Here is a 12526-nt window from a genome sequence, read left to right on the forward strand (position 1 = left end):
TGAGCTGCCTAGTCCTGCCATGCAGCCAATGCACTTATAATAGTTTGATATACACCTTCAGACGGAACATGAGGAGAAAAAGCATATGGTGATTTTCGTACGACACTCTGCATCCGTACCTAGAGCGTTTGCAAAGTTCGCATAACCGATGGCTCTGGCTTGAAACTGCTTTGATATGGATATCGGCATATGAGCTATGCTAAGGAGGGGCTGATTGAAAATCGCTTTGAGTTAGATTTTTGAACGAAAGTATGTTTTTGTTATATCTTGATTGGTCGACGGCCGGCTAGCCAAGGCATTCCACAAGGTACTATCCGTAGGTCAATCATCCAAGGAGCTTACACGCCAAGTTATTGCAATACTCTATCTGCAACAGTATTTTTTACGCCAGGTATTCTTTTGTATAGAAAAAAGCGATGTGCGTAAGGTTGAATGTCACTTGTGCGCTGCCTTTGAATGTCGACTTGTAAAGCCCGTCAAACACACCATATCTCACCAACAATTATCAATTCAGACGTGGGACAACGTCACTTGGACTTTTCCTCTTTTGTAGTTGCCATCAAGAGATATCCAGCGTGTCACAGTGCAGTTAGGCACAAAGAGTACTATGTGGCGTTTATGTCGGCTTCTTTGTCATGAATTGAGAGGACTGCAGTATCTCTCTACACAACCGTCTGCCACTATGCCGCGGTTTAGCATATTCTCATGACGTAGGGTCACATGAAAGCATGAAATATTGAAAGTGGCTGGGTGTAAGTCTTTTAGATGGTCAACCGTAGGCGAGACGCGGTTTTTTTCTCCGATTGGGAAGAGTCGCAGTCGTACTCTACGAGTGCGAGAAGATGTGCAGTTGGGAAAACTATTGCCTTGCACCGAACGGTCGAGACCCTGCGTTTTCTACACGCTACCACATGCAACAATGTCTGAGATGGTGCTTGCCGTCAAGCCTAAAGGACGTCGTGATGCAGCTTCAAGAACTGGTGGTGAGACAAGGTGTGTGGATACTGCTGGATGAATACGACCTGCCAGCAATTAAATCATCACAGCTCTCCTCACATAACCGTGACAGTCTATCAATAGAGGCATAAATTTTCGCCGAGGGCGGGTTGTTGTCCCACTCCTCCGCCCGGCTAGGGGACTCTTACGTGACAAGCCGGCACTCCGGGTCACCGACCGGAACTTACCCGCCTCTAGCGTCCGGTGACACAGTATGCCTACTTCAATATAATAATTATAGAGTTCCAACCGCCTGACCAAAATTCACTGTTTTAGCCGTCGAGGTACTGTCAGACACCGATACTACCGTGACGACCCTTGTAAAAAGCGACATTGCCGGCAGCCAGCGGCTTCTGGGGCCGTTGTTCGCCTAATAATAACCCGGGGTAGCAGCATCGTTGCTATTAGTTTTCCACTAGCGCACGCGATCAATAACTACTACACCCGATGGCTAAAAGACAAGAGTGAGACTGGCCAAGCGGTGGTTTCATTGATATCATCGCTTGATTAGTCTTTTCTCGTTGCCGACTTTCATCAGAAAGCGTTGCGTGTCGCTCATGCAAAGTCAAATGTTTTTGTGCCGGGAACGGTTATCACCGGTACTCCAGTCCCTTTCATCCGACGCCACAGTCTGAAGCTCCGAGAAGCTGTGAACGTGGCTTGGTGCCCCAGTGAGGTGTCATGCAGTCGGTTCCAGTCTATTGACAGCTGCGTGCTGTCGTGGAACCATTAACACCACTGGCTATCAATAGATAAAACGCCTTGTCATATAGCCCGCTTCATGCAGCCACGGTCGGGATAGCAGGATAGCACATGGGTTGCCGGTCCTGTGCAGACCCTTGCCAAGCTACAGAGGCGTCTCAGAAATATTGACGCATCAGTGGCCTATTATTTCCAACGGTTTTGGTATAATCAGAAAATGTTGAGGATTGACGGCTCTTGGCCATCCCCCACTTCGTGTAGTAGGCGCTGATCGCCGTAGTAAGCCCGCTATTGTCACGAGCGACAGTAAAGATCGCAGCAGCTTCAAAACAATCAAAACAAGACAAAAAGCGGAAGAGTGTTCACAGCGCGTCTGAGCATTCAAAGCATGATCCCATATCACCCCAAATTCAGTTTTTCCCGGTCTCGTGACATCACGCTCAGTCTTTCTCTAGTTTATTTGCACGGCCTTTGGCTCTTTTTCGCTTTGCATCTTCCCTTTGTCACATTTGCTTCACACGCTAGATGTACCAGCATTTGAAATAGGAACCCTGCCTTTGGTCCTTAAATAATTTTTTTTCCTAGGCTTGTGGCCGTAGCTTCTGGTATATAAAGATTCAATTGTCAAACTATTTCTACGGCTTCCCTAATCTTCCACAGTGAAGGCTTCTATAATAAGTATTACAATTTAAGTGTGATGTAGACATCATTTTTCTTTACTCCTCGTTAACCGTCTTATTTGTCGATTTGAATTTGACACTGTTTCTCCTATATATTCAGGTTTCAATGAAGCTCCTTGTCCTCTTTATAATAGTACTGAGTACTTTTACGACAGATCTCTTCCATCTTTTCGCGGAAAGTGCAGGTTCAGCGCAAATGTGCCTCTGCTTCGCGGAGACACGATGTCCTTTTTGGGAGGTTGGGATGCCGCTCTTGGAGGCGAATTTATGAAGCGCCGGCCCAGGCGACCCACCACCACCCTGGCTGTGAGCGGTTAATCCCAACGCATTTTGTTAATTTTGATGAGAGCTTAGCGCTTATAAAATCGCAGCGAAGAGACATTCTTTTCTGTTCTTTTCCAAATCACCATCAAGGAACTTGTTATGCCGGAACTCAAATACGGCGGTTTCAAAAGCGACGCCCTGAATCCAACACCTTCCAGGGGACTACTGGTCAAAACGCCAGCGGCCTGCCACCCAAGGAGCTGCCAAAAGGAGACGCGCTGACCCAACCAAAAGTTAACATGCGTGCTGCCAAGGTGAAATGGACGAGATGAGAGCTACTGCGAGTAGTATTACTGCCATTCGTTAACATGTCCTAGATATTGTGTCCATCTGTGTTAGACCTCTATAGGATCCGTCAGGCTCGGCCTTCTGAAGGTCAGGGGTCACTGACAGCTCGTTGGGAATAACGAGCCTCTATCCAAGACTAGGTCAGTAGTCAATAGTATCGCTGTTCTACAAGTCATTCTACTATTATACAGGAATGCAGTTAAAAGTAACGAATAGATTGGTTGTTCTAGCACTGATGTCCGTTGCTTGTCACGTGTGGACCGTCTTTCTCGACGGGCACACATATAACACTTACCGTGACTTAGAGAACAAAGCTACCGTTGCATTAACGCTTATCTACTTCCGGGATATAAATACAGCAGCGAGTTAGAGATATCGTAAATTCTCAGCATCTAAGCGGTACTAGCTAACGCTTTATATGATGCCTAGATCCGTAACATATAGAGGAAAAAGCCATCACTATATAATAAACTGCTAGCCTTTTGACACTATCTAGCTAAGCATCTTAACTGTGATAATTTTAAAAGATATAAAGGCAGATAAAGATGTTTACGTCATAAATACCATATAGCGGCGGCGTGGCGACCGTCTGAACATGTTAGGGTCAGGGTATTAGGGGTCTAGTGTTTTATTTCTTGGCCCACAGCTAACAAAGCTAGACTCTGACATAAATATAGCGCTAAAACTTACTATTAAGTAAATATGCTTTAAAGTACATGTATCAAGGTAAGGGGCGAAATAGATGTACGTTTTCTAGATTAAGTAAGATAATAGTGGGTGGCCCCTCTAGCAAAAGTGTGGCTGTGCGCTAGGCAGCAATGTAGTGACGCGGTACAATAGGGTTATGGGTTGCCGTATTCCGCAGCCTCAGCTAGTCCACATATCTAGTGTCGTTTTTTACTTTACACTAAATACTTCGTTAGGAGGCTAGGTTTTATCTTTGTCTTTCAAACACTTAGGGTATAGTACAGTTCCTGCCCGTGATGTTGATTTCTACCCTATATCTAATGCATCTAAGCCTAAGCTTCTCCTAGACATGGAACCTATACTGTTAGCCGGACCTATCGAGGCTAGAAATATCACTGCAGATAGCCTCTGTTTGCTATGTAGCAAGCTGTTCAACCATCCACAGGATAATCACCATGTTGAAAATGTTTCTTATATAGGATATAACAAACGACCTGTTGCGGATATATTACGCTCTGCAAACAATGGCTGCCTTATTTGTATGAAGTTGCAAATGTCAATCCGCGCCTCCACATCGCCCTCAACTCATCTCATGGAACGAGGCGTATCATGCTCATTGGAGTGGAACAAGAAAGACCAATGCTTTCGGCGTATTGGCTTTACTTATCCGTTGGGGCATCTTGACCTATATTCAGAGGATGGTATGACTTCAAAACTCAAATTTTGTTGATCTTCACTAAATAATATAGAGGTTTCATTTCAAGCTCTCAGCAGCAGGAAAGATTTATCGAACACGTCTCTGCATGCGTGCCAGGAATTGGTTCAGGCGTGGCTGAAGGGCTGTACAGAAAACCATCGAGATTGCAACCAGGGGACTCCAGAGACTAGTTGGCTGCCAACAAGACTAATCGATATTGGGAACACACAGCAGTGCATCCCGCGACTGGTAACTTCGAATTCTATACGGGCTGATACAAGTAACATACGTTACATTGCACTTACCCATAGATGGGACTCAAAGCCTCTACTCAAACTCACATCTCAAAACTTGCAGAGCCTGGAAGGAGAAATTCCAGTACAAAGCTTGAGTGCAGTCTTTATTGAGCTATTGCAGTTCGCCAAATCTCTTGGAATTAGGTTTTTATGGATTGATTCGTTATGTATACTTCAAGACTCCAAGGCTGACTGGCAACGGGAATCTCTTCTTATGAGTAAAGTATATGAGTACGCATACTGCAATGTGGCAGCAGCAGCTGCTGCTGATGGCTATAATGGTCTCTTTATAGAGAGGGATGCTTTACAACAGTCTCCTTTCAGAATGACGTTCAAGTGGAAAAATTACGAAAAGGCCTACTACTGCTTGTACAGCAATCTGTGGCACATTGGGGTTACCACGTCACCACTGAATCGTCGTGGCTGGGTGTTGCAGGAACGCCTGTTGAGTCCTCGAACTCTTTCATTCAATACACAATTGTTCTGGGAATGCCGAAGTCTTAAAGCCTGCGAGGCTTTTCCAGAAGGATTAGGACCAAACGCCGATCTAGAGTCCGAGGATGTTGATGAAGCCAGAGAACTTTGCCCGAAAGCATGGAGAAGAATTGCTTCCGAAACCAGCACCCGATACGCGCCATGGGCTAGAATTATAGAGCAGTACATGGTGAGTAGTCTGACTGTGGCCTCAGATAAGCTCATGGCAGTGTCAGGAATTGCTCAAGCAATGCGATCGGCGGTCAATGATAATTATGCCGCTGGTCTGTGGGAACGAAACTTGTCGTTTGATCTTTTGTGGTATGTAGCACCACGTTGGAATGGGGAGGGAACATATTCATTGAGGGCTCCAACCTACCAAGGTACAGGTCTCATTTCATTTCCAAAACCGTTAGGCTAACATTCACAGCACCTTCGTGGTCTTGGGCTTCTGTTGAAGGGCGGGTGCATTTTGCACATGGGCACCGTGATCTTAGCTGGGGATGCCCTTTGATCAAGATTCATGATATAAAAATAGTACCCACAGCAGGAAACTTGGCAGGGCAGCTACAAAGTGGAAGTATTACTATATCAGGAGTCTTGCTAGAGCTACAAACGCTCTGTGCTATTGATGATGATATGTTGACTATGGTTCCCGGTCTAGGAACCGCTTGTTGTATTGACGACTGGCGGGATCTTGTTTATGAAGAGCTCTTCTCCTACCTACCAATAAGATCTATGAGAAGCGCTAATGGGTCGGAGCTTCTAGGTCTGCTACTTCGGCCGGTGCCTGGATGTTGTGAGGAATACCAACGAGTCGGTCTTCTTTCGATTAAGAATAACGAAATAAGCTGGTTTGAGTGGATGGATAGCCACTGCATTGGTTGGATGCCTGAACTCCAGAAGAAGAAATGTTCCATAAAGATTATATAAATAATTATCTCCATTATTCGCACTAAATATACTTGCAGATATTATCTGAGAATGAAGGCGGTCAGGGACTTGAGCAATAGTAGTACATTGTAAGTACATGACTGTGAGGGGTTAGACGATTTATTCAATCTATCTAAATGATCATGTTACAAATAGGCAGAATTGACGATCCAAAAGGAGGAGTCCTTTGAATCTCTTCCAGTAGACAAGTTGGAGATCAGCGGACCGAGGTCGTCTTAGACACGTGTCATTCGGAAAATGTCCGAATGGCGGCGGTGCAGAGCTGCACATTTCACCATGTCTCAGGCCTCGATGAGCTGACCATCTGCGGTATCCCTCACAGTGGGTAGTTTCAGCAGTGACGTGAACGAGGCCAGTGATCAGGCTGTTTTGAATGTTGCTTTATTTTTATCCTCGGCCTCGGCGGTGTGCTGGCGGCGAAGAAGAACTTGATGAAGGGATATTGGAATATCAGAGGGAATCGAAGAGTAGTGGCTTAGGGCGGAAGCAGCGTTGCAAGGCTCGTCAATCACAGCTTGACGGAGAGCGCAGTACAGGGAGCCATGGTGCAGCGCCCGAAGATAATATTGCGGCAGTTGTGGGTGGACGAGGTGATGGCGAGGGCCACTGTCGAGGGCGACGGGGCAAGCAGACGGGAAAAGGATGCGAAAGCTAGCAACTGAGTGGGAAGCTAGGAGAGAGGGAGGCGGCATCGTCTTATAGAAATGTGTAGAGCGGCAGGTTCAGATTACCAGAAAGAGAAGGCGGTGGAGCGGGGTAGCGAATTTGCAACGAACTACTTTACAGTATGTAAATATCTACATGTACTTGGCTTACCGAGTCATTTTCTCGTAATACTACCATTAGCCTTATCCATGTCTCTTCAACAACACATAGCCATCTTTGTGAGAAATTTCTCCCTTGCATTTGTTCCAATGTCCCCCCTAAATAACAATTTCGCTAGGTACGCATTCTAAAATGGTAATGATTACAATTCGCTCATGAAGATAACAGTAGAGGATATATTACCATGCCTAGGGATCATTTAAACTACCATACTCCCGAGACGGGGGCTCCAGGCCCAAAAAATTTCATACAAGAAAAGGGAAACGTGAATGCATTTTATAGGCGGCTCGCAATCGCGGGCTCGGGATTCTCAGTCGCGTAGGCAACAGTCTTGAGCTTGTTGATGGACTTTTCCAGGGACGCCTGCTCGTCTTCGTCGAGGATAATGTCCAGTGACTTGACAATGCCGCGACGTCCGACAATGGTAGGCTTGCTGAAGCACATGCCATAGTCGCTGTGGTAGTGGCTGAGGGGGAGCACGTGTCGCTCGTCGAGAAGGATGGATGTGCAAATGTTGGAGATGACGGCGCCGATGCCGAAAGAGGTCTCTCCCTTGACCTTGTTGAGTCTGTCCGCCTTGAATCTGACAAACTCGGCAATCTCGTGCTTTTCTTCGATATCGAGAGGCAAGACCTGGTCGACGGGGATGCCACCAATGGCCATGTTGGACCAGGCAATGGTCTGAGAGTCGCCGTGCTCGCCGACGACGTAGGCGTGCACAGCGCGGGGGGCAACCTTGGCGCGCTGGGCAATGGTGTCCTTGAGGCGGGTAGTGTCGAGAATGGTGCCGCTGCCGAAGACTTGGTTGGCAGGAAGGCCAGAGTACTTGACGGCAAAGTATGTCATGATGTCGACGGGGTTGGTGACCATGATGAGGATGGCATCCTCCTTGAAGGGGGACATCTTCTCGAAGCCCCCACGGATGACGCCGAGGTTGCGCTGCAGTAGGGAGAGACGAGATTCTCCGGCTTTTTGGTTGGTGCCGGCTGTGAAGACAATAATGTCGCACTGACCGCATTCTTTCCAGGTACCTGGACGGACGCGGGGTGAGATTCCAAAGCTGGTGGAATCACGAAGATCTTGAACTTGGGCATCTTGGAAATCCTCCTTGAGATCGAGGATGAGGACCTCGCTGGCGATTTGCTTGTGAATGATGGAGTATGCAACGGCGGCGCCGACCTTGCCAATGCCAATGATGGCAATTCTGGGACCTCGGAAGTCAGACATGATGTGTGTGAATGAGGTTTTTTGGACAAGATGAAGAATGGTTATACAAAGGTGCTAGTTGTCAGCCAGAAAGTGAGGGGGGGCACAATGGTTGAAATAGTATGTCAAAGCAGCACAAAACGTATTACATGAAAGATTGTGTGTGTGCTAGTTCTCACACTAATAGGCATCATATCATCCGCGGCAGCACAACGTGATATTACATACGAACAGCGGGTCTAATGCTTACCTTCCATGCTCTTGGCATTACGAGTGGGTTTGATAACGTGCATCAAAGACTGGAGAGGCTGGATTGTTGTCTAATTCGAACCGGGGACTTACTATCTCTTGGCGTGGAGATTGGTGCGGCATGGGGGAAATTATCCGATAACTCTGCTTGATGCCTTTCTGCAGCCCAAGCAATATATGTACAATCTCAGAGTAAAAAATTCAAACTCTTTCCGGCTACTGTAGATGTGTTCAATGCCCGTAAAAAGTCAAAGACCCAGCACTTTTAAGAATCCAAAGCGCAAGGGTATGTATCTCTTTGGCCAAGCCTGCGCCAGGGTAAGGTGTCTGTCTGTTCGCCACCATGCGGCGAAACAAACCTCCAAATGATTCTCGCCCATCCAGGCATCATTGTTACATCAAGGGGGGTTTGGACTGCAGGAATTAGATGCATCAGGCCATTCGGTCTGATTTTTCACAACTGTTGACGTCTCAAAGGTCGCAGATTAACCCGAGCGACACCCTGCGCTTACACGCCAATACAGTCAGACTTAGTACAGAGCCCCATAACGGGACCTGCACCCCACGTCATCTTGACAAGACGGTTCGTCTTGGCCTGCCAAGTATTATGTAAGTGGTCAGCGCGGCGAACTATGATAAGCGGCTTGGCCCTCTCAAATGCTTAATTATAAGGGTAAGGCTGGCGCATCACCCGTTTCGCTCTTGCCTGCTGCACAAAGTTTGCCTGCCCCGAGCTGCCATCCCGGGGCCGGAGGGCGGATGGCGGAGCCCCGGACGCTGCCATTGGCAAATGTGATTGGCTGTCATGGTCCGGTGCCTTGCATGTCGCATTCCGTCGGACACGGTTCCGGGCGGTTATTGGCTGTTTCGTTCTTTTCGGGACCTGCCTGTGCCCCGACGCTGTAGCCTGTTGTGGTTAAAGTGCCAATGTTGATTGCAGATCAAAACTCTCGCATAACGGTCGCAAATGCGAATCATGTGCATTCAGGGTGGTGCCGTGTGCAACGCACAATTGCATTGTTAAAGCGAAATTCCCCATTTGATCGACTCTGGACACAGCTCATGTAGCCCTCAGTTGCCGTGGTCGCCGCGTTGGCCACAAAACATGGGCAGAACAAATTCCAGCCATGCTGCCTCAAGATCCTTTGGTTGTCGTTTTTTTTTTTTTTTTGTCTTTTTTTCTTTTTTCGAACAGAATAAACTTGAAACATAGTAGCACCCAATGTCCTCCAGTTCTCCATCAAATCACCCCCAGCCAAACTTCAAAGTCATCGCGAGCAGCGTTACATCTTTTACGTGACAGCGAACAAGTGTTCTTAGATGTACAGCCCTAGCGATACCACCACTAGATTCCTCTGGATACATGAGAAGGGCTAGAAACCAATTATGCCAGCTCTGCGGATGGTGGAAGCAGGACCATTTCTGATTCGCCATATGTATACAGGGTATCAAGACGGGCAAGCGTCCTAGCGGATTCTGCAACACGATTGGTCTCACAGTCTTTTGTGGTATAAACCAACATATCAATCTTGCCGCTCGTGTACTGATAATACGAGCGTTCGCGATATTCATCTGCGGCCAACTTTGTACCGCCCTTCCACCCTAGTTCGCGATCGACCGCGCAACCCACCATTGCTATTAGCCCCGTTGCACGCGACACACATGTCAGCTAAAGAATAATACTACGTGGGAGCCTAATAATGTGGCCATATATTACTGAACATTAATTAATGATGATCGCCGCATCTTATTAATTACATCCACTGATTCCTTCTTGTTCCACACTAATCGAACAACCCACAAGCCGCGATCCGCGTTCTTGCTGATTCCCCGACGTGGCTGCTAGTATTTCCGAGATGTTCCGTTCTGAAGTCGAGGGAGCCCCGCATATCCCAGCAGCAGCACAATGCTTCTTATACCTTAGATGCTTCAAGATATGCTGAGTGCCGTGGTGGCGGAAGTCATACGTTGGCTTCCGACGGCTCGGAACTCCATGTGAGTCCTGGCTGTCTGATACGAGCCTGTTGCAAAACACGAGAAACCATTTTTTTTAAAAAAAAAAAAAAAAAAGAGGAAAAGAATGATCTTTTTTTGGCAAAACTGTCATATCATTATTATTAGAGACTACAGCTTTGCAGTCAGATTATTGTCCAAATAACTCCTCATTTCCACCCGTGGCCAGTCTGGGTTTCGCGCTGGGTCGGGGCGCTGGCGGTCCCATGCCCACTTGGCCTGCAGCTCTGCAGATAAATCGCCCTCGAGCATCTGCACGACATACTTGCCCAAAACTGGAAAGAATTTGTAGCCGTGAAAAGACCCGCAAGTCGCTAGATACAAACCCTTGGCGGCGGCGTGTGGCGAGACGATAAAGTCGGAGCTTGTAGTAAAGGCGTCCCTGTGTGAATTGCTGGTGTTAGAATGTATTGGAAATGTTGGTTAGTGGGAAAACATACCAGCAGATGCGATACTTGTCCAGCTTCCAGCTTTTACTGGGCTCTCCGTAAAAGACGTGGCTGGCATGTCGGATATCGTGCTTTAGTTTCTCGGAAACAATCCATTGGTTGTAATCCTCCTGCGGCGGAGGCATGGAGATGAGTCGTCCTGGAGCAACCTCTGTAGTATTTCTAAAGATGGTTTGCCCCCACCACTTCAGCTCACGGTCGGGAGTTGGGGGAAGGCTGCCGATGAAGGGGGCTGAGATCAAGTCAGTAAACAAAGAAGGAGACTAAACCTCTGATTTCCCGACAAATATAACTCACCATAAGTAGAGTACCACTGCACACCAACAGGCATCTTCTCGTGCCTGGCAAAATCGCTGTCATTGAGCGTCGTCATGCCAGTTGTGATGCCGCCCGCGACAATGCGGTTCCCGGCTCTAAGCTCCGACACGCCCGTCTCAGTCGCGGAAAGGTCTAGCAGTTTTGGCGTGTATGCACCCGTGCACAGAACAGTGTGAGATGCAGTCAGGATCTCGCCTGATTTCGTAATGGCACCTGTGCACTCCCCATCCTGTCCCAGCGTCAAGGTCGCAACCTCGGCAACGACATACTCGACGCCAAGCGCAATGGCAGCTCGCGTCACGCTGCGCAGACAGTCGCCCGCGGCCACCCAGCCGCTCGTCTTGTTAACCAAGACATTCTTGACGCCGCTGTAGTCGGCATTCTGAAACACGCCGCCGTGCATCTTGCGGGCCTCGCCGACGGACACGCGGGCCAGGTCGGCCTTTCTGCCGAGGGTCTGGTAGTTGCGAATGACGTCGTCGGCGTAGTCGTCGCGCGCCATCCAAAAGATGCCCGTCTCGTGAAAGTGAGGCTTCCAGAGCGGATCAGAGTTGAAGACGTCTTGCGCCTCCAGGGCGAGCTGGCAGTATACGATGTCGTCGTAGTCGGCCCGGACCACCTTGTTCCAGTCCCACGAGGCTGCGACACGACTGTCGGCGTCGAATGCGTCGCGGTCAACCAGGGTGACGGAGGCATTGGGATACTTTTTGATCAGATGGAGAGCAGTTGAGACGCCAAACACTCCAGCTCCGATTATTATATAGGAATCATTTTTCGAGGCCATTTCTGTGAGCAGTCCGCCTTTCACAATAGGTGTTTTTGGCGTGTAATTCGAATCGCGGGGGGCTGACTTTGAGCACACTGCAATGGTCAACCAAGACTGCCAGTAACTTTTGCAAAGATGTTTAAAATCACCAACGATAGCATCGAGACTGATATGACCCTTTTATCAATGCCTATTGTTTTATTGATATCCATTTCCCCGCCTACGCTGGCCGGTGAAGCCGTAAAGCCGGTCACGTGTAATAGACTTTGCCGTGTACTATCTGGCGATATCGGGCGAGCCAAGAACGGTCGGTGTTCCGGCGGTGTCGCGTCCGAGACTAAAAACAAAAACTCCACGTGGGTGTTTCCCCGCAGGCAGCATCTCGCCTGGAATTACAGTGGGCACGGAATTGGAGATGTGGCCGGAGAACCGCTATCGGAAGTTTAAAGCTGGAAGATGTGGACAGTGACATGCGGAATGATCCAACGTATTGTGCATGGAGCAATGACAGCCGAATTTTGACAACTACTAATAAAATGTGATATTTTATATTGATAGATGAATTTACTGAAATGTACCCAAATTATCAGCTAGGAGGTAAA

General features: G+C 48.0%; 4 protein-coding genes across 4 annotated transcripts; 2 read left to right on the forward strand and 2 right to left on the reverse strand.

Moving 5' to 3' along the window:
- Nucleotides 1–2600: 2600 nt before the first annotated feature.
- On the forward strand, nt 2601–2974 carry BBA_03817 (uncharacterized protein; the record flags this gene model as incomplete). Its single annotated transcript, XM_008598914.1, has 2 exons — nt 2601–2684; nt 2750–2974. The coding sequence occupies 2 exons, from the start codon at nt 2601–2603 to the stop codon at nt 2972–2974; spliced, it is 309 nt and encodes a 102-aa protein (XP_008597136.1).
- Nucleotides 2975–4995: 2021 nt separating this feature from the next.
- Nucleotides 4996–5602, forward strand: BBA_03818 (heterokaryon incompatibility protein; the record flags this gene model as incomplete). The annotated part of the gene is made up of 2 exons (XM_008598915.1): nt 4996–5465; nt 5575–5602. 2 exons carry the CDS (start codon nt 4996–4998, stop codon nt 5600–5602), a joined length of 498 nt encoding a protein of 165 aa, XP_008597137.1.
- Nucleotides 5603–7199: 1597 nt separating this feature from the next.
- BBA_03819 (l-lactate dehydrogenase) lies at nt 7200–8150 on the reverse strand (the record flags this gene model as incomplete). The annotated part of the gene is made up of 1 exon (XM_008598916.1): nt 7200–8150. The coding sequence occupies one exon, from the start codon at nt 8148–8150 to the stop codon at nt 7200–7202; it is 951 nt and encodes a 316-aa protein (XP_008597138.1).
- A 2352-nt stretch (nt 8151–10502) lies between these two features.
- BBA_03820 (sarcosine oxidase) lies at nt 10503–11942 on the reverse strand (the record flags this gene model as incomplete). The annotated part of the gene is made up of 3 exons (XM_008598917.1): nt 10503–10773; nt 10832–11072; nt 11138–11942. 3 exons carry the CDS (start codon nt 11940–11942, stop codon nt 10503–10505), a joined length of 1317 nt encoding a protein of 438 aa, XP_008597139.1.
- Nucleotides 11943–12526: the final 584 nt, after the last annotated feature.

The sequence above is a fragment of the Beauveria bassiana genome (assembly GCF_000280675.1).
Source record: "Beauveria bassiana ARSEF 2860 unplaced genomic scaffold BBA_S00008, whole genome shotgun sequence".
NCBI classification, from domain to species: domain Eukaryota; kingdom Fungi; phylum Ascomycota; class Sordariomycetes; order Hypocreales; family Cordycipitaceae; genus Beauveria; species Beauveria bassiana.